Source organism: Mauremys reevesii, linkage group 1, assembly GCF_016161935.1.
Source record: "Mauremys reevesii isolate NIE-2019 linkage group 1, ASM1616193v1, whole genome shotgun sequence".
Taxonomy (NCBI): Eukaryota; Metazoa; Chordata; order Testudines; family Geoemydidae; genus Mauremys; species Mauremys reevesii.
This window is the reverse complement of record NC_052623.1, coordinates 47,476,931-47,498,361: the sequence shown is the minus strand read 5'-3', so window position 1 is coordinate 47,498,361 and position 21,431 is coordinate 47,476,931. Positions and strand designations below refer to the sequence as shown.

Genomic DNA, 21,431 nt, shown 5'->3' with positions numbered 1-21,431 from the left:
ACACCTTGTGTGTGTGTGTGAGAGAGATGCGCATTGCCCCTTTAAGTACGCTGACCCCACTCTAAGTATACTGCCTTGTTAAGTAGATCAGCAAGTTGAGACAGCAGCTGCTCCCAGGAAGCTCCCTCCGTCCTGAGCCCTGTCCTATCATGTCCTCCAACCCATGGAGATGGGGTAAGTGGGGTGCAGGGGGGTAGGGAGACACCCTGACATTAGCCCCGCCTCTTTTTCCCCCACGCACAGCAGAGAGCAGCTCCAAGGCAGAGGGCAGGAGTAGCACATGGCAGTGGGGGAAGGGACAGTTGAACTACCAGCAATTGATAGCCTGCTGGGTGGCTGCCATACAGGGAATTTAGGGGATTGGGGAGTTGATGGGGGGGGACTGCCGGTCCACCCTGGTTCCAAGCCCCCATGAGCTAGCAGCAACGGGCTGCTCTTCCTGCAAGCAGTGGAAAAAGCAGGCGGCTGCCAAATGACGTTATACGGGAGCATTGCACAACTTTAAATGAGCATGTTCCCTCATTGATCAGCAACGTAACAATGAAACAACGTTAACCAGGACGACTTTAAGTGAGGAGTTACTGTATTGTTTTATAAATATGCACCTATGAGACAATAAATGGTTATCCCAGGTTGCTAGTTAAAAAGCAGGGCCAATGTAGTAGTCTGCCATTCTGTATTTGAATGTTCAAACCTTCTGTTTGACAAATTAGTACTTGTTGAAATTTAATAGAATGCCTTCATCCTTGTAAGTTTTTCAATCCAAAGTGTTTTCTAAAAGTCGTAATTGTTTTAAAAATTACAGTAAAAATCCATTGTTTTACTTTTATGTTCTCTGTTTGTCTTCCTTACTCAGAAGTACTGTACATTAAATGTTCTCAAACAGTGTGCTTAATTTACTTAATTCTAAATGTATTGTGGCTTTTTTCTTTATTCAAGTCACTGCCAAAAAGCATGGTGTCACGGCTCTGTGAATCTAAAAAGATTTGTGCTGCAGCTGATATGCAACTTCAGGTATGTTCTTTGGTTTCAGGTTTCTCCAGGACCTAAATCTGAAATGACTTCCTAAATTTATAGGAACTGTATCAATTTAATTTGACTCTATTCATTTGTGAAATCTTACAGATTTTTGTAATTTAACACTTAACTCAATGATGTATCTGTGCTGTCTAAACAAATGCAAAATATTTAAACTGAATTGTTTTCAACTTCATTTTAATATATTTTGATCAACATTGTCAGTTGTCTGCATAAAGTTGGTATTTTAATATGGATTTAGATGCTTATCTTTAGGTACACAACTTTGAAAATGTTTGCCTTTCACACTTAAGAAAGTTTTAACAGGAAGCCATGAATTAAAATTGGACTTGATATTTTGTTTACTGAATGTTTTAAAATATCTCAAATATAAATTAAAAACAAAAGTGTGCTGAAGTAGCCATTTTTTATTGTATTTACTTTGGCCAAAATTTTCAAACCTGGGTCCCTACATTTAAGCTCACAAATCCATTTTGTGGCTCCTAAATAAAACCAATTTAATTCTCAGAAATATGGAGCACCTTTAAATTCCACTAAACTCTGTGAGCTGGAGATGCTGAGCACCTTTTAAAAATCAGCCCAGTTTTATTTAGGTGATGAAATATGGATTTTGCTTTCCTGACATAAGCAGCCAGGTTTGAAAATATTGGTTTTTTTTTACTAAAAGGACACTGTCAACATTTGTAGGTCTAATATCTGATCTACCTTATTATATTGTTATAGTCGTTGCTAAGTTCATGCAGTTCTGTCTGGCTTTTCCAAAACAACAGTTTCAGCTCTTTCTTTAAGAAGAAAATCAAACTCTTCAGCTCAGCATTAATGCACAGCTCTGCACTCACAGTTGATGAACTTGTGCAATTCAGTAAAAATAATGTTAGTAAGAAAACACATGTCCATTTCCACCTTCTAAGTCTTAGCATCATAATAAAAGGGGAGTTAAAACTTAGGTAAAATATGTTAGTGTCTTTCACTCGTCTTTTAAAACAAACAAGCAAACAATAAATATATATATGTCATTGTTGAAACAGGGAGCTTGTTTCCTCAATCCCAATAGAGCAATTACCAGTAAAAGTTAAAAGTCACAATAGCATTTAGATTATCTATGTTTTTCATAATGATTATTCTGCTTGTGTTTATATTCTGCTAATGCTTATTTTGTATGATTTTTCTCTATTCTTTTTTCCCTATGCTAAATACTTTTTTTTTTTTAAACCACAATTGGTATAGCTTTAAAGTGAGGACAGCTGCTTTTAGGTGCTCCGAACAGGAGCACTCCGTTTCTTTTTAAGAAATGCAGAAACAAAAAAATCAGGTGGCAGTTTGGACAGTTGGGCCAAGGCCAGGGATTTGTGATTTCTTCTCTCTAAAAGATGTCCCAAAGACTGTGTCCTTCTATACAAACACCAACTGTATGAGTTGATGATTTTTAAAATATCTTAATTAAACCTGTGCAAACTGCTTTGTGGACACATCTATTGATTCAAAACTGGTTATAATAGTTGAGCTTATATTTGTAAATTTACATGTGCAAATTAAACCAATAAGCCAGGTTTATAGCAGGTTGAGTATCTATACAGGTTTGCACTGATTTAACTAAGTCAGTTTTTAAGTCACACTTTTAGTTAAACCACTGCAACTTTGGTTGTCACTGGCCATGATGGGTTCTGTGAGAGCTGAGTGATGTGGAGGGGAGCGCTGCTTTACCTTTGTAATGTGAAAGCAGTGAAATGCCCCTGGAAATTCTGATTTTGAAATGCATAATTGTTGCTTATAATTTTTTTCATATACAGATGTGTGCTATGCTTCACATACAGATGTGTGCTATGCCACTAAATCTGAGAGATATCTGAGAAAGATCTAGAAGGAATCATACAAGAATTAAAGCAGAATTGTTCCAAACTGTACAACAGTTCTGAAAAAGCAAAATTTAATACTGATGAGTGAATACTAAAAAAAATACCCTGTTCATGAGAGCCACTAATTTTGAATAATCCACCATGACTTGAAATTCTGAAGTGATGGACATGTGCTTTCAAAAACAGACATTCGTTGTTCAGTAATATCTGTACTACCAATAGAGCCCAAGGATTTCCTTTCAGCAGTCAATTTGTATTTGTCCTGGACCAGATTTGCCATAAATATTTGACTTTCTATTTCAATGCATCTTCAGATAATCTAACAGTAATGCCTGCAGGTGCATATAAACTAATCCCAGATAAAAAGATTGGCTGATAGTCACTTCAGTTATGTAGTTCACAAAAATTGTTCCTGGAGACGGGTGCATGGTGGTGAATACAGAGTTCCCACATTCCTTTGTAGAGATGTGTATTGTATTGTCCAGATATGTTCTCCTACATATGTATTAATGTCTGAATAACCACATTCATTGCACACAAATTGGTAAAGATATTACTTATAACTGAAAACTCAAACTCATTTTTTTCAAACTTAGGAAAAGCACGTATTTCTCTTTGAGGGCTAAGTGCCATGCATGCCATTCATTACTTGACCTTTTGAAAATGAAAATGTTTTGAATTTTCCAAGAGTAGGGAAATATCATAGATGTGTTTTAGCCTATTCAAAAAATAAATAAATAAAACACCTTTCAAATAACTTCTAATTTTTGGTATCTAAAAATCAGAGAATGCAATTAAATTGCTTTTTCATCCATAAACTTCAGTTCTGCTATAATAATTTCAGCTGCTGTGATCTTTAGCAGATTCTGGAGTGAGATGAGGAAACCTGAGTTCTGTATTCTACATTTAAATACACATCTTTTCAATAGGTATATTTTTGTCATGTGGAGTAAATTCCTGTAAGTTTGGGCCTGCAGTAACTTTATTGGCACAGTGTCAGAGGGATAGCCGTGTTAGTCTGTATCAACAAAAACAACAAGGAGTCCAATGGCATCTTAAAGACTAACAGACTTATTTGGGCATAAGCTTTTGTGAGTTAAAAAACCACTTCTTCAAATGCATGGTGAAAATTACAGATACAAGCATAAATATACTGGCATGTGAAGAAAAGAGAGTTACCTACAAGTGGTGAAAAGGTCAATTCAGTCAGGGAGGATGTGGTCCACTCCCAATAATTGATGAGGAGGTGTCGATACCAAAAGAGAGAAAATTGCTTTTGTAGTGAACCAGCCACTCTCAGTCCCTATTCAAGCCCAAATTAATGGTGTTAAGTTTGCAAATGAATTGTAGCTCTGCAGTTTCTCTTTGAAGTCTTGTTTCAGAGTAGCAGCCGTGTTAGTCTGTATCTGCAAAAAGAACAGGAGTACTTGTGGCACCTTAAAGACTAACAAATTTATTTTAGCATGAGCTTTTGTGAGCTTTGAAGTCTGTTTTTGAAGTTTTTTTGTTGACAGATAGCTACTTTTTAAATCTGTTATTGAAAGTCCAGGGAGATTGAAGTGTTCTACTGGCTTTTGTATGTTACCATTCCTGATGTCTCATTTGTGTCCATTTATTCTTTTATGTAGACACTGTCCGGTTTGGCCAATGTACATGGTTGAGGGCAGGGCCAGTGCAACCCATTAGGTGACCTAGGCGGTCGCCTAGGGTGCTAGCATTTGGGGGGCGGCATTTTGGGTCCTTCGGCAGCGACCGCGGCGGCCAGATCTTTGGCCGCCCCGGTCGTTATCGGCATTTAGGCGGAGGGACGTGGGGCAGGGGGGTACGGGGAGGGCCGCCTGCAGCAAGTATGGAGGGGCCGTGGCACACAGGGGAACTGCTCCCTGCCCCAGCTCACCTGTGCTCCACCTCCTCCCCTGAGGACGCCGCCCTGCTTTGCTTCTCTCCCTCCCAGGCTTGCGGTGCCAAACAGCTGATTGGTGCCGCAAGCCTGGGAGGCAGGAGAAGTAGAGTGGCAATGGCATGCTTCGGGAGGAGACGGAGCAGAGGTGAGCTGGGGTGAGGAGCTGCCACACGGCTCCCCAGGCCAGGGGAAGCTGGCGGGGGTGGGGGGGAGCACCTCGGGGTGGGGAGCTGCCACAGGGGGGGCACCTTAGGGCGGAGGGCTGCCACAGGGCTCGGGAGGGAGGGGGAGGGGGCGTAAGGTGGAAGTTTTGCCTTAGGCACGAAACATCCTTGCACGCACCCTGGCTGAGGGGCATTGCTGGCACATGATGGCATATATCACATTAGTAGCTGTGCAGGTGAATGAGCCCCTGATGGTGTGGCTGATGTGGTTGGGTCCTATGATGGTGTCACTAGAGTAGATATGGGGGCAGAGTTGGCAACGGGATTTGTTACGGGGATTGGTTCCTGGGTTAGTGTTTCTGTGGCGTGGTGTGTAGTTGCTGGTGACTATTTGCTTCAGGTTGGGGGCTGTCTGTAAGCGAGGACTAGCCTGTCTCCCAAAGTTTGGGAGAGTGAGTGACCGTTTTCCAGGATAGGTTGTAGATTGTTGATGGTGTGCTGGAGAGGTTTTAGCTGGGGGCTGCACATGATGGCCTGTGGTGTTCTGTTGTTTTCCTTGTTGGGCCTGTCCTGTAGTAGGTGACATCTGGGTACCCGTCTCGCTCTGTCAGTCTGTTTCCTCGCTTACCCAGGTGGGTATTGTAGTTTTAAAGAATGATTGATAAAGATCTTATCTTTGTTTGTCTGAGGAATTGGAGCAAATGTGGTTGTATCTTAGGGCTTGACTGTAGACAATGGATCGTGTGATGTGTCCTGGATGGAAGCTGCAGGTATGTAGGTAAGAATAGTGGTCAGTAGGTTTCCAGTATAGGGTGGAGTTTGTGTGACCATCACTTATTTTCACTGTAGTGTCCAGGAAGTGGATCTGTTGCGTGGACTGGTCCAGGCTGAGGTTGATGGTGGGGTGGAAATTGTTGAAATCCAGGTGGAATTCTTCAAGGACCTCCTTCCCGTCGGTCCATATGATGAAGATGTCATCAATGTAGCACAAATAGAGGAGGGGCACTAGAGGACGAGAGCTGAGGAAGCGTTGTTAAGTCAGCCATAAAAATGTTGGCACACTGTGGGGCCCATGCGGGTATCCATAGCAGTGCCACTGAGTTGAAGGTATAAGTTGTTCCCAAATCTGAAATGGTTGTGGGTGAGGACAAAGTTACAAAGCTCAGCTGCTAGGTGTGCTGTGGCATCATCAGAGATACTGTTCCTGCCAGCTTGTAGTCCATCGTCATGTGGGAAATATTGGTGTAAAGAGCTGCTACATCCATGGTGCCCAGGATGGTGTTTTCAGGAAGATCACCAATGCATTGTTGTTTCCTCTGGAAGTCGGTGGTGTCCCAAAGATAGCTAGGAGTGCTGGTAGCATAGGGTCTGAGGAGAGAGTCCAAATAGCCAGATAATCCTGTTGTAAGAATGCCAGTGCCTGAGATGATGGGGCGTCCAGGATTTCCAGGTTTATGGATCTTGCATAGCAGACAGAATGCTCCTATTCGGGGCTCTAGGGGTATGTCTGTGTAGATTTGTTCCTGTGCTGTAGCAGGAAGCTTGTTGAGCAGATGGTGTAGTTTCTTTTGGTACTCCTCAGTGGGATCGGAAGATAGTGGCCTGTAGAATGTGGTGTTGGAGAGCTGCCTGGCAGCCTCCTGTTCATAATCCGACCTGTTCATGATGACTACAGCACCTCCTTTGTCAGCCCCTTTGATTATAATGTCAGAGTTGTTTCTGAGGCTGTGGATGGCGTTGTATTCTGTACAGCTGAGGTTATGGGGCAAGTGATGCTGTTCACAATTTCAGCCTGTGCACGTCTGTAGAAGCACTCTGTGTAGAAGTCCAGTCTGTCATTTCGACCATCAGGAGGAGTCCACACAGAATTCTTCTTCTTGTAGTGTTGGAAGGAGGATTCCTGTAGGTCAGTGTGCTGTTCAGTGGTGTGTTGAAAATATTCCTTGAGTCGGAGACAGTGAAAGTAGGCTTCCAGATCACCGCAGAACTGTATCGTGTGTGGGGGTGGTGGGGCAGAGAGTCCCTGAGATAGGACAGACTCTTCTGCTGGGCTAAGTGTGTGGTTGGATAGATTAACAATATTGTTGGGTGAGTTGTAGCCCCCCTGTGGCATGTCAGAGTTTAGATAGTTTACTGTCCTTTTTCCGCTGTAGAGAAGTAAAGTGTGCATTGTAAATGGCTTGTCTTATTTTTGTAAAGTCCATCCACGTGGAAGTATGAGAGTCTCCAGTTTTGCGAGTTCAAACCACAGGTATAGCTCATTGACACAGGTATAGCTCATTACATAATAACTCTTAACAAACAGGCAGGGAGCTATAATAATCGGAACCAAATTAATTAACATTTTAACTGCACTGTTTAAGCTAATTAATGTAGTAATTTATAATAATTACAGTAAGACACTGCTTCGTCTTATTTAAAGTGTGTTCTAGATAAACTCTGATAGTAGAAATCTACCAGTATCTAAATGCTTAAATATAGGGTCCTCAGCAATAATCTCCAAATCACATGGCAATGTGAAATATCTTTCATTCCCATAGCTATGGCAGACGCATATAACCATGTCTCATAGTTGAAAATACTTACATATGTAAAGTCATCAGTGTTTATTTTCCAGAGTGGATTTATTTTCACTGTGCGCTCCTGGTGGCCTGGGTCTAGGCTGACCAGATAGTAAGTGTCAAAAATCGGGACAGGAGGTGGGGGGTAGTAGGTGCCTATGTGAGAAAAATACCCAAAAATCATGACTGTCCCTATAAAATCAGGATATCTGGTCACCCTACCAGGGTCAGAACTTCCTTCTAACCCTTTGCATGTGCCAGGGAAAGGCAAAGCTTTTAAGTCGCTTCAGTGGCTTATTTCTCCAGCTCTCTATGTCTGCATAATTCTCTAAGTAACCCACCTCATTGGTTTTTAGCAGCGGGTCCAGGAATAGATCCCAGAAATCCTGACACCCAGTTCTCTGCTCTAACCACAAGAGCATACACGTGTGCCATGGAAAAGCAGCTTTTGAATGTCTTACCAGAGTTTGTCATTTTGGAAATCTAGTTGAAAGGTTTAATAAGCTGCTATGTTTGGAAGAGTAATTCAAACAGAAGTAACGTAATTCTTAGGAAATGTAAACATTTCGTCGTAAAGACTTAGATAGGACATAATCCAAACCAAATCTATGATAATGAATGAATTCTGGCTAAGTCGCAAGCTGTCAGTGGGTTTGGATTTTTTTTTTACCCAATCATAAGACTTTCAAAGCAATAGCTGAGCATGCTATAAGACACAATTCCATTTTAGTCAGATCATCTCAACCTTTTTCTTCTGAGGCCCCCGCCCCAGCATCTTATAAAAACTCCACGACCCACCTGTGCCACAACTGTTTTTCTGCATATAAAAGCCAAGGCCAGCATTAGGGGGTAGCAAGCTAAGTTGCTTGGGCTTTGGTTTCAGCCTCGCATGGCAGGGTTCAGGCTCAGGCTTGGGCTTTCTGCCCTGGGTCCTGTACAGTCTAATGCCAGCCCTGCTTAGCAGACCCCCTGAAACCTGCTCGCAGCCCCCCAGGAGGCACAGGACCCCTGGTTGAGAACTGCTGATGTAAATGATTCGCTCAGCCTTTTCACAGTACCGTCTCCCAAGTTTCCTATTTCATGTACAGATTTTTTTTTTTTTTAAAAGGGAATAGAGGGGCCCAGAGGTTGTAAAAGAAAGGGTCTCTCACTTGCCATTATGTCAGGGGAGAGAGAGAGATGGAAGCTAGCTGTGTGTGAGAGAGCGAGAGAGACTCCATAATTTGAAGGAGAAGCCCTATGCAAGAGGGCGCGATCCTGGACCCCCTGAAATACTCTGACTAAATGGCTAAATTTCAGTACCCAGAAAGATAATGGAGCAAGTAATTAAGCAATCAGTTTGCAGACAGCTAGAAGATAATAAGGTGATAAGTGACAGCATGGATTTGTCAAGAACAAATTGTGTCAAACCAACCTAATAGCTTTCTTTGACAGGGTAACAAGCCTTGTGGATAAGGGGGAAGAGGTAGATGTGGTATATCTTGACTTTAGTAAGGCTTTTGATACAATCTTGCATGACCTTCTTATAAACCAACTAGGGAAATACAACCTAGATGGAGCTACTATAAGGGGGGGTGCATAACTGGTTGGAAAAACATTCCCAGGGAGTAGTTATCAGTGGTTCACAGTCAAACTGGAAGGGCATATGAAGTAGGGTCCCACAGGTATCGGTTCTGAGTCTGGTTCTGTTCAATATCTTCATCAGTGATCTAGACAATAGCATAGAGAGTACACTTACAAAGTTTGTGGATGATACCAAACTCGGAGGGGTTGCAAGTGCTTGGGAAGAGAGAATTAAAATACAAAATGATCTGGACAAACTGGAGAAATGGTCTGAAGTGATAGGATGAAATTCAGTAAGAACAAATGCAAAGTACTCTACTTAGGGAGGAACAATCAGTTGCATACATACAAAACAGGAAATGACTGCCTAGGAAGGAGTACTCCCAGAAAGGGATCTGGAGGTCATAGTGGATCACAACTAAATATGAATCAACAGTGTAACACTGTTACAAAAAAAAAACACAAAAAAACCCCACATCATTCTGGGATATATTAGCAGGAATGTTGTAAGCAAAACACAAGAAGTAATTCCACTCCACTCTCTGCTGATTAGGCCTCAGTTGTAGAATAGTGTCCAGTTCTCGGTGCCACATTTCGGGCAAGATGTGGACAAATGGGAGAAAGCCCAGAGAAGAGCAACAAAGAAGATTCAAGGTCTAGAAAACATGACCTTTGAGGGAAGATTGAAAAAGTTGGGTTTGTTTAGTCTGGAGAAGAGAAGATTGAGAGGAGACATAAGTTTTCAAGTACATAAAAGGTTGTTACACAGAAGAGGGAGAAAAATTGCTCCCCTTTACCTCTGAGGATAGGTGTAGCGATGTGATGACTCACCAGCGCAGCACCTCCTGCTGGTTGTCCTGGGAATTAGCTCGATTCCAGCACCCTCTGCAGGCCGCTGTCTCGCCTGCTACTGTCCCTCCCAGACCCCGGTGCCCTTTACCTCGGGGTTCTGCCCCAGCAGTACTCCCACGCTCTGGTCTCCCATCCCAGGAGAACCCCCAACCCTTTATGCCCACCTTGCCTTAGTGACTACTGCCAGTCATCATCTAGCCCCTGCTCACTGGGGCAAACTGCAGTCTGTAAAGGCCACTCATCATTGGCAAGGAGGTTGGGACCAGCGGCCTCTGCCTAACCCCAGTATGTTTCTTTAGGCCTTGCACAAGGCCTGCAGCCTGGAGGTGTACCAGGCTGGAGCTCCGCAGTTCCTCTTGCCTTATTCCCCAGCACTGCTCCAGCTCAGGTACCCTTTTCTCCCAGGCAGCCAGCCCTTCTCTCTCCAGGGCTGGAGAGAGACTCCCCTGTTTCCTGGCCCTCCAGCCCTCTTATCAGGGCCAGCTGGGCCCTGATTGGGCGCAGTGACAGCTGTGGCTGCTTCCCCAATCAGCCTACTTTTGCTGCTTCTACTCCTCTATCCCAGCCGCAGCCCTCTCCAGGGCTACGTTTAATCCTTTTTACCTTGGAGTGGGGGCAGCCGCCCCACTACAATAGGACAAGAAGCAATGGGCTTAAATTGCAGCAAAGGCAGTTTAGGTTGGACATTAGGAAAAACTTCCTAACTCTCAAGATCGTTAAGCATTGGAATAAATTGCTTAGGAATGTTGTGGAATCTCCATCATTGGAGATTTTTAAGAGCAGGTTAGACAAAAACCTGTCAGGAATGGTCTAGATAATACGTAGTCCTTCCATGAGTGCAGGGGACTAGATTAGATGACTTCTCGAGGTTCCCTCCAATCCTACAATTCTATGATTCTAAGTCCCAAACAAAGAACACTTGAGTGGTGAGGAAATTAAGGAAGGGAATGATAAATAGGAGTTCTGTTGGTTTCTGTAGATCAGTATATCTCATAAGTTGTTTAAAGTAATGGATGTGTTTTAGAATCCCTTTTGCAATGTCTGTGTATTACATGTTTCATCTAAACTGTACACCAGAGTGCTCATAAGGCTGGAATCATGAGAAAGAGTGTGCTTAAGCAACTGGTGTATCTTGGCAGGCGGTGGTGGTGGTGATTCTGAGAACCTAAGGCAGTTGGACCCTGAATTCCCACTTCTGTGAAGGGTAACAGACTCTGTGCCCAGCAGGATGTATTCCATAGAGGCCAAAGAAACAATGCCGGAGGCTACCCAGACCAAGGGAAGCTTAGAAGCAGATGGGTCTGGCATGTGAGACTGAAACGTGGCAGCCTGGTGAATGTTCAGCAGGGGGAGCTTTAACAGGGCCATGACAAATGTCTGTTAGAAACTTCAATCTCGTTATATTTCAGTAAAAAGCCATTTCTGTTTGGTTTGGATTTTCATGATAGCACGGAGCTAGTACACAGTCAAGCTCCTGAATTGTCTCAGGGCTCCCAAAGCAGTAAAGGAGTTAATATAGTAGTATTGTATTACACAAGTGTTGATAAAGGTTAAGATATTAATGTTACCTCCTGACAGCAAGAATCACAAATTCATCTCCTTCCAGCAGGAGCACATTGGTTTCCTCTGAAACATCCAGGTGCTCCACTTAGATGTCGGGGAGGGGCTGCAGTTTACTATTTCTACCTAACTCCTAAATATATTTATTTCTGTGGGATTTGCACTGGGCCTCTTTATCCACAGACAAGAAATCCTGTATGAGTCCCTAGGGTGCTTAGCGTGGCTGCTGCTCCACCTAACAGTTAGTCCATCCTACTGCAACCTCACTCCTGGTTTAGGCCTAATGTCTGTCTCCACCAAATCTTTGCAGAATATTGTGAATTGGACAGCTGTCTCTCGTTTTGTCTGCCGCACAAACCTCCCACAAAACATTTAGTCTCACAAATCAACATGCTGCTACTCCATTTCCCCTCTGTGACTTCCAACCCTGAAAAACCCTCAGCACCTCTCATACAATTCCTGAGTCCCATAAAAGTCCCACATATGCTGTTCCAAGCACCAGTAAAATATCTATCTCTTTCAGTAGCACTTCTTTCCTAATTCCCTTACCTCTCATTACCAGTTTTAGAGGGAACTTGAGAGGTGCAACCAGTGACTCCTTCTGCCATCTGTCTCAAGACACTTTTGGTGTCCACTACTTAGCCTTCTTCACGTCAGTTGTGATCTTCTACTCTTTATGGCCCCATACACAGCATGTGCATCCTAGTGACATCACGTTGGGCTGTGCTGTGTCTGTCTCTCATAACCCAAGGAAGGTATTTTGAACTTCTCTTATTAATAAGAGTATTTTAACCCCCGCCCCCCAAATAGATGGACTTCTTTGGAACATTAGGTGTAGGTTTCAGTTTTGTTTAAGGTAGATAAATACATGAGCTTATGGAGGTTGACAGTGCATTTTAAGTGTCAGGGAACTAATCTTACAAGACACTGAGTCCTTAACATCTGTTTGTCAGTTGGAGCTGAGGGCACTCAGCACAAGGATCAGTCCCTTATCCTTTTATTTTATACCAAAAATAGAAGAGCCAGGAAATGTACATATTTTAAGTTCTCATGGTTTATTCTATTGCCTCTGTCTTTGTTGGTTAACCACATGTCAAATGCCAAGACTGTGAGCCAAAGCTGAATATATGTTTTATCTGTCTAGGTCTTTTATGCTGTCTTGGACCAACTCTACCATGGGGAACATCCTCTAAAGAGGTCAACCACAGACATTTTAAAGGAAACCCAGGAGAAATTTTATGGATTACCATATGTACCAAACACTGTGAGTATAACATTTCATTCTCATTCATACTTTAAAAGAAAAGGAAAGTTTGGAAATGCTTAGGCCTTGTGACTTTAGCAGGCTGACTAAGCTGTCATCCCCTTTCTGCAGAATCTTAAAATCTCCACATTTCCTATCAGGATAATTCAAAACAGAGGCCGCTTACTGAGGTTTGGGGCATAAATATCCAGGTGTGTCACTACTGAAACTGAAAAATTTCAACTCCAGAACTTCTGTCAAGCTACTGTGCCTGTGTGTGCTTGCATTTAAATATAGTTTCCTTGCTTCTGTGATGAGAACGTGGAGTCAGTACTCTATTAGTACTGTGTTTCCGAATGACAAAGAGCTTAGTGGAATTAGTTTTTCTATAATTTTGGGACTGTGAAAAACAGCATTTTCATTCCATTCTAACAGTCCAACAGCCATTTTTGCAAATGAAGCAAATTGTGTAAAACATGCTGTATGTTAGCATTCAGAGAATACAAGAAAAACGAGGAGTCCTTGTGGCCCTTAACGACTAACAAATTTATTTGGGCATAAGCTTCAGATGCATGAAGTAAAAAATACAGGAGCAGGTATAAATACATGAAAGGATGGGGGTTGCTTCACTAAGTGTTAAGTCAGTCTAACGAGATAAATCAATTAACAGCAAGATATCAAGGGAGGAAAAATAACTTTTGAAGTGGTAAGAGAGTGGCCCATTACAGACAGTTGACAAGAAGGTGTGAGTAATGGTAGGGAGAAATTAGTATTGGGGAAATTAAGTTTAGGTTTTGTAATGACCAACCTGTCTTTATGCAGGCCTAATTTGATGGTATCTAGTTTGCAAAATAATTCCAGTTCTGCAGCTTCACGTTGGAGTCTGTTTTTGATGTTTTTTTGTTGAAGAATTGCCACTTTAAGGTCTGTTATTGAGTGAGAAGAGAGATGGAAGTGTTCTCCTACTGGTTTTTGAATGTTATGATTCCTGATGTCAGATTGATTATTAATTTCTGAATGAGAACGTGTGTGTTTTAATTATGTGAAAATTATATTCTGAAGATGCAAAACAGTTTATACTTGGAATTTAAATCACATTTTAAACAAACAAAAAAAAGTGACTCAATTGTTTGGTTATGCACATAGTTCTTGTACTCTGTCCTATCAAATTCTGAACCTAGGAGCCCAGTCTGAGTGGCCAGTCACCCCTCCCATAATGCAATTGTGTTCTTTCATTGCTTGGTGCTGTGCAGGAACTGAACAACCCTTCCCCACAAAGAATGGGGCACCAGTTCCCCTAAAGGGTGTGCATCCTTTCCCTACAAACCCTTCCTGCTCCTTAGGTAGCAGCTGATTCCACTCCCATGGCCCCCTCCTCAGAGTCAGAGGCAGGACATCCCTAGAGAATAGAATTTGGTTATACATTGTCTTTAATATTCAAACTTTATTGTTTAAATACTATTAATATAGAATGATTAGGACATGGAAGCATTTAATATTTGTTCACATAGTCTTGAACTTTAGAACCCTTCTCCCCCTGCAAGCCCTAAGAGGGGAATGTTGGCCAGGTTACCAGATAAGTTCCTTTCTTGCTTTGAAAATTATCTTATAATCTTTAATCTCCACCTTCATAATTTATCTACAGGATGGTGCCTGTAACATTAAGCAACATCTTGTAGTGAAGCATAGCATCACCATTTTAATACAAGCTTTGGTATATGACTTGATCCCACAGTCTGTCCCAGTACAAAAGCACTAATAATTGAGTTATATTGTCAATATGCTGTCTAGTTTCTTATATTCAGAATTTGAGGGCATCTGGGCTAGGACTTTTAACACATTTAACATCTAAATTACACTTATCAAGAAACTACACTACAAGAACAGTTAGTAACTTTTGTAGGATAGCTCTTGCTACTTGATATGGTGGAGGTGCAGGAGGCATCCCACAAACTCTGATATCCTTCAGAGCATTGGACTCAGTAAAATTGCACTATCTATTAATGACATGATCATGGAACCAGCAAAGATGGTGTGGCACACACCTGCCACATGTGCTCCCGCCCTTAAAAGGACAGAGAAGACGTGTTTTGTCCCAGCCAAGGGGACAGAATTTTTATTTAGTCATCCAGCACCAAATCCACTGATTGCCCAGGCAGCATCAGAGAGAAACAAGCAACACCAGGTATGATCTTTTCCACTTGATAAGGAAGCTAAGGGACTGTACTGTTGGCAGAAAGGTCTTTTCAGCTACCAGCCTGCAATTCACAATAGCAAACTGTCAAGTGCTTTTGCCCAAGTACAACCTTGTGAACTACAACATATTCACAGAGTTTTCAGATAAGATTCCACGTGAGCTTAGAGGACAGTCTGAGGCACTCATCTAGGAGGGAAACCTGACTCTGAAGTCATCACTTCAAACTGCCATCAATGCGGCTGGCATGGCTGCTTGGTCAGTAGCCACTGCTGTGGTGTGAAAAGAGTGGCGGGCTTCACTCATCTGGGTTCCCGAAGGAGAGCCAAGTCGTGATAGAGGATCTGTCCTTCAGATATGCATCCGATGAAGTGGGTATTCACTCACGAAAGCTCATGCTCCAATACTTCTGCTAGTCTATAAGGTGCCACAGGACTCTTTGCTGCTTGTCCTTCAGAGGAAACTTAGCTTTTTAGTGAAATGATGAACAAGTCCCTACATTCGTTAAAGGTATCCAGGGCAATTCTCCTCTTCCTCAGGATTTATGCACCAGACAAAGATCAACTCCTGAGCCATTCTTACATCATAGCCATTATGAGCCCCCAAAGAAGTGCACACAACTACAGAGGCTTAGACAAACAACTCTTTTTGCCTCCTCCTTCCAACTGGAACCTAAGGAGCTGCAAATCATCTCTATAGCTAAATTTGTCTAACCTTTTCTGATTTGGGGGTCATTTAGCCCACTTCTTTGACAACTGGTGGAGCATTACATCCAACAGATGGATTCTTGATATTATCCAAACAGGATATACAATAGAATTCCTCTCCCTTTCCTGTCCTCATCCTCCGTCCCGATTTCTCTTCAGGGATCACTCTCACAAGGAGGTGTTCTCTCAGGAGATAAATTCCCTTCTTCAACTGGGAGCCACAGAATCTGGTTCACCCCTTTACCAAGGAAGAGGATTCTATTACAAATACTTCATGATTCAAAGAAAAAAACCATAAACCTACAGCAACTCAGTGTCTATATCCCAGCAACACGATTTAGAATGGTAATGTTGGCAGCAGTAATTCTATTATTAAGCAAAGGAGACTAGTTCACAATTCACAACATGAAGGATACCTGTTTTCATGTACCTCATTTGCACACAGGAAAGTTCTCAGGTTTACCATAGGTTCCTATCGTTAACAGTACAAGCTACTTCCCTTCAGTCTGGCTACAGCCCGAAGGGTGTTTACAGAAATGTCGTCAGTGGCAGGCCACCTTTGCCTCAAGGGAATCTCAATATTTCTGCCCATTGACAAATGATTACTGACTGGGAGATCTCACTCCATTCTGCAACAAGAGCCCTTATTCTAGCTGCATCAGTCCCTGGGCATCTCTGTAGACAAAGAGAAATCGTTGTTAGTCCTCACATAGAAGAATTCATTGGAGCAACACTGAACTCCATCAGAGCCAGAGCTTTCCTGCTAGAGGACAGATTTTTGACAATGACAGCAATGGTCATGCAGCTTCAGGCCAGTCCACAGACTTGTCTTACTCTTAGGCCAATGGTAGCCTGTACGTATGTAATGCAGTTTGCAAAGCTCCGACTTCGTGCCTTAGCTCGAAACAGTGTACATTCCAAGCAGAGACTGCATCAAAAAAGAGCCATCACTCCGAGAATACAGACTCAGTAAACTGATGGGCAAACAGCCACCATGTTTGCACAGGAATTCCTTTCACTTCACCACCACCAGAAAAAGTATTAATTCTGGATGCCTCCTCCCTAGGCTAGGACAGCCCTCTGAACGAACAAGTGGCAGAAGACACTTGGCCACCTCAAGAGTTCAGAATGCATATAAATCTGCTATAACTGCAAGCAGTCTGCAGGGCTTGCAAATGCTTCCTCCCATGCACAGCAGTGAGACATGCACAAGTACAATTGAACAAGTCAACAGTAATCTATATCAACAGATCAAGTGATGCAAAATCCACTCCATTTGCACAATAGCTGTCAACCTATGGAATTGGTGCATCAGTCACTCTGTCAGCAGTGCACCTCCTGGAGCAATGCAACAAGCTTGTGGACAGGGATGGGCAAACTTTTTGGCTTGAGGGCCACATTGGGGTTGCAAAACTGTATGGAGGGCCGGGTAGGGAAGGCTATGCCTCCCCAAACAGCCTGGCCCCCGCCCCTTGTTTGCCCCCTCCCAATTCCCACCCCCCTCAGAACCCTCAGCCCATCCAACCCCCCCCGATCCTTGTCCCCTAACTGCTCCCTACTGGACTCCCCTGCCCCAACCACTGCCCACCCCCTATCCAACCCCCCTGCTCCCAGTCCCCTGACTGCCCCAACCCCTATTCACACCCCCGCCCCCTGACAGGCCCCCCGGGACTCCCATGCTTATCCAACCCCTCTGTTCCCCATCCCCATAAAACTTGTGTGCACTATAAAAATTACTCACTGCTGACAAGATTTCAGCAGTAGATGCAGCTGAACTATTGTTGAATGCTGTTTAGCCAAGAGCCGTTGGATCAACTGGATCCTATCCATCTCACATACCCTAACATCTAATAGAGATAATGCAGGCCAAACTAGATCATAGAATCATAGAACCACAGGGTTAGGAGGGACCGCCAGGGTCATGTAGTCTAACCCTCTGCCAAGATGCAGGATTTGTTGTATCTAAACCAGTGATACTCAGACTCAAGAGCCACAAGTGGCTCTTTAATGTGACTCCCTTTGCAGCACCTGATGTTAAAACACTGTGCAGTTTAAGTATTAACCAATCAGGAGGCTTTTACTATGTTATTAACCAATTGTAGAATACCTGGTTAGTCATTTTGTTGTGAGAGTAATATGTATCTAAAAATAGTAAATGAAACAATGAATTCACACTACTATGGCTCTTTTGGGTAATGATCACTGATTTGGCTCCTGAACCACTGAGGTCTGAGTATCGCTGGTCTAAACCATCCCAGACAGATGGATATCCAACCAAACCTCTTTTTGAAAACCTCCAGTGAAGCAGCTTCCATGACTTCCTTAGGCAGTTCCTTCCGTTGGCCTATTGTTCTTACAGTTAGGAAGTTTTTCCTGAGATTTAATCTAAATCTGCTATGCTGTAATCTGATCCCTTTGCTCACATGGCTTGCATTCCATCCCTTTGAACACCTGTGTCGCTCACCTCTGGATCCTTTCCAGTTTCTCTACATCCTTTCTATACATTGGTGACCAAAATTGGACACGGTACTTCAGCTGAGGCCTAACCAGCCCCAAGTAGCGCGGTACTATCAGCTCCTGTAATTTGCATCCTATGCCTCTGTTAATACAACCCAAAATTACATTTGCTTTTTTTGCAACAGAATCGCATTGTTGACTGGTGTTGCGGTTGTGATCCACCAAAACTTCTAGATCCTTCTCAGCAGAGTTGCTGTCAAGCCAGTTATCCCCCATTCTGTATTTGTGCGTTTGGTTTTTCTTCCCTAAGTGTAGCACCTTACATTTGTCTTTGATGCATTTCATTTTGTTGTCTATGGCCTGGTTCTCCAGTTTATCAAGGTCCCTTTGACTTTTAGCTCTATCCTCCAAAGCGTTTGCAGCCTCCCCTATCTTTGTGTCATCAGCAGATTTGATCAGTGTGCTCTCTATTCCTACTTTCAGGTCATTAATAAAATGTCAAATAATGCCAGACCCAAAACAGATCCCTGTGGTACCCCACTTGAGATCTCCTTCCAATCTGACATAATTCCATTAATAGTTAATCTTTGTTTGCGGTTGGTTAAATAAATGTGGAGGCTCCAGCATGGCAGTGGGGAGCACAGGCCACTGGCTGCATGGAGGTGGGAAATGACCCTGCAGCCCACCCAGCCCTGCCCTGGGACACAAACTTGGCAGTGAGACTGCATCTGACTCTGATACAGTGCAAGGGCTGGGCCTGCCTCAGAAACACTCCGGGACCCTGCCCTTCCATGCCAGTGCACCAGGTGTCAGCAGGCAAGCTCAGCCTGGCAGGATCCAAGTGTGGTGGGGGATCAAGATGTGGGGTAAAGAGGGGTCTGTGTAGGGAAATCTGGGTGCAGGTGGCTCAGTGAGGATTACGAGGGGGGATCTGGAGGCACAGGGCCTCTTCTGGGAGTTCCAGGTGCAGGGGCAATGGGACTCTGCAGGGGGTCCAGGTGAAGGAGGTGGGATCTGGGTGTGGGAGGATGGGACTTGGCATGCGGGGTCTGGGATGTTGGGGGGCTCAGCGGGGGAGTCCAGGTGCCGGGGGAGTGAGGCTTGGTGGGTTGGCTGTCCTGGTGCAGCTGGTTGGGGCTCAGTGGGGTGGGGTCCAGATGCAGGGGGCTCTTTGGGATGGTCCAGTGCATGGGGCCTGGGGCTCATCAGGATGAGGGTTTAAGTATAGGAGCTCAACGGGTGGGAGTCTGGGTGCAGGGGGGGGTGAGGCTTAGTGGGGTGGGGGTTTCGGTGTGTGTGGGGGGGTTGGCTTAGCAGGAGGCATGGGGGGGATCCAGATGCACGGGGGTTGGGTGGATGGGGAGCAGCTCCCCCCACAGTGACCCATTCCCCTGCAGCTGAGGAATAATGGGGCCTACGGGATGGGGGGATGCAGAGCTTTCTGCAGCTGGGGTAGGTTTCTGGGCATGGGTCAGCCCCGGCCCCGGCCCCGGCCACTCCTTGAAGAGGGAGAGAGGACTAGCAGCCAAGCCCAGCATAGGATAGGAACCACCATAGCCCTGCCCCTCCCCCCACAGTGATTTAACTCTCTGCCAGTTGCTCCAGGTGCCTGAAACGATGCACCTATGATGCTTTAGAGGGGCATGTGACTGCTCTTGTGACTTTCCTTTGTTTCCCTGATAGTCATTGTTCTGTGGGGAAGCAAAAAAATCTCCATGTGCTCAATGAAGGAATGAATTCTGCATGTGCACAGTGGTGCAGAATTCCCGTAGAGGTGTTGAGTTCAGGCTGACAGGTCTGTAGTTCCCCGGCTCCTCCTTTTTTCCCTCTTTTAAAGATGGACACTACATTATCCCTTCTCCAGTCTTCAAGGACCTCTTCTGTCATCCATGAGTTTGCAAATATTATTGCCATAGACGCCAACATTTCTTCAGCTAATTTCTTCAGCCCTCTGGGTGAATAGCATCAGGCCCCGTTGACTTGAATTCATTCAACTAAGGGTACGTCTACACTACGGGATTATTCCGAATTTACATAAACCGGTTTTGCAAAACAGATTGTATAAAATCGAGTGCGCGCGGCCACACTAAACACATTAAATCGGTGGTGTGCGTCCATGGTCCAAGGCGAGTGTCGATTTCTGGAGCGTTGCACTGTGGGTAGCTATCCCGTAGCTATCCCATAGTTCCCGCAGCCTCCCCCGCCCCTTGGCATTTCCGGGTTGAGATCCCAGTGCCTGATGGGACAAAAATCATTGTCGCGGGTGGTTCTGGGTACAGCCTCACCCCTCCCTCCCTGAAAGCAGCAGACAACCGTTTCGCGCCTTTTTTGCTTGGTGAACTGTGCAGACGCCATAGCACACCAAGCATGGACCCTGCTCAGCTCAATACCGCAATCGTGAATGTTTTAAACACCTCGCGCACTCTCGTGCAGTCTATGGTGAACCAGGACCTTCAAACCGAGGCGAGGAGGAGGCGGATACGGCAGCGCAGCGATGACAGTGATGAGGACGTAGACACAGAATTCTCTCAAACCGCAGGCCCCTGCGCTTTGGAGATCCTGATGGTAATGGGGCAGATTCTATCCATTGAACGCCGATTTTGGGCCCGGGAAACAAGCACTGACTGGTGGGACTGCATTGTGTTGCAGGTGTGGGAAGATTCCCAGTGGCTGCGAAACTTTCGCATGCGTAAGGGCACTTTCATGGAACTTTGTGACTTGCTTGCCCCTGCCCTGAAACGCCATAATACCAAGATGAGAGCAGCCCTCACAGTAGAGATGCGAGTGGCGATAGCCCTGTGGAAGCTTGCAACGCCAGACAGCTACCGGTCAGTCGGGAATCAATTTGGAGTTGGAAAATCTACTGTGGGGGCTGCTGTGATGCAAGTAGCCAAAGCAATCACTAAGCTGCTGCTACGAAAGGTTGTGACTCTGGGAAACGTGCAGGCCATAGTGGATGGCTTTGCTGCACTGGGATTCCCTAACTGTGGGGGGGGCGATAGATGGAACCCATATCCCTATCTTGGCACCGCAGCACCAGGGCACCCAGTACGTAAACCGGAAGGGGTACTTTTCAATGGTGCTGCAAGCACTGGTAGATCACAAGGGACGTTTCACAAACATCCACGTGGGATGGCCAGGGAGGGTTCATGATGCTCGCGTCTTCAGCAGCACTACTCTGTTTAAACGGCTGCAGCAAGGGAATTACTTCCCAGACCAGAAAATAACAGGTGGGGATGTTGAAATGCCTGTCGTTATCCTGGGGGACCCAGCCTACCCCTTGATGCCATGGCTCATGAAGCCATACACAGGCAGCCTGGACAGTGGTCAGGA

General features: G+C 44.5%; 1 protein-coding gene across 4 annotated transcripts in view; it reads left to right on the top strand.

Annotated features, from left to right (window-relative positions):
• The window catches only part of LOC120387781 (mitochondrial intermediate peptidase), a 114,479-nt gene that overhangs the window by 65,508 nt on the left and 27,540 nt on the right, over positions 1-21,431 (top strand). For all 4 annotated transcript variants that reach the window (XM_039508933.1, XM_039508936.1, XM_039508942.1 and 1 more), the window contains exons 15-16: positions 940-1,014; positions 12,642-12,761. In XM_039508933.1, coding sequence (XP_039364867.1) covers positions 940-1,014; positions 12,642-12,761 — 195 coding nt within the window. The remainder of the gene's footprint in view (positions 1-939; positions 1,015-12,641; positions 12,762-21,431) is intronic.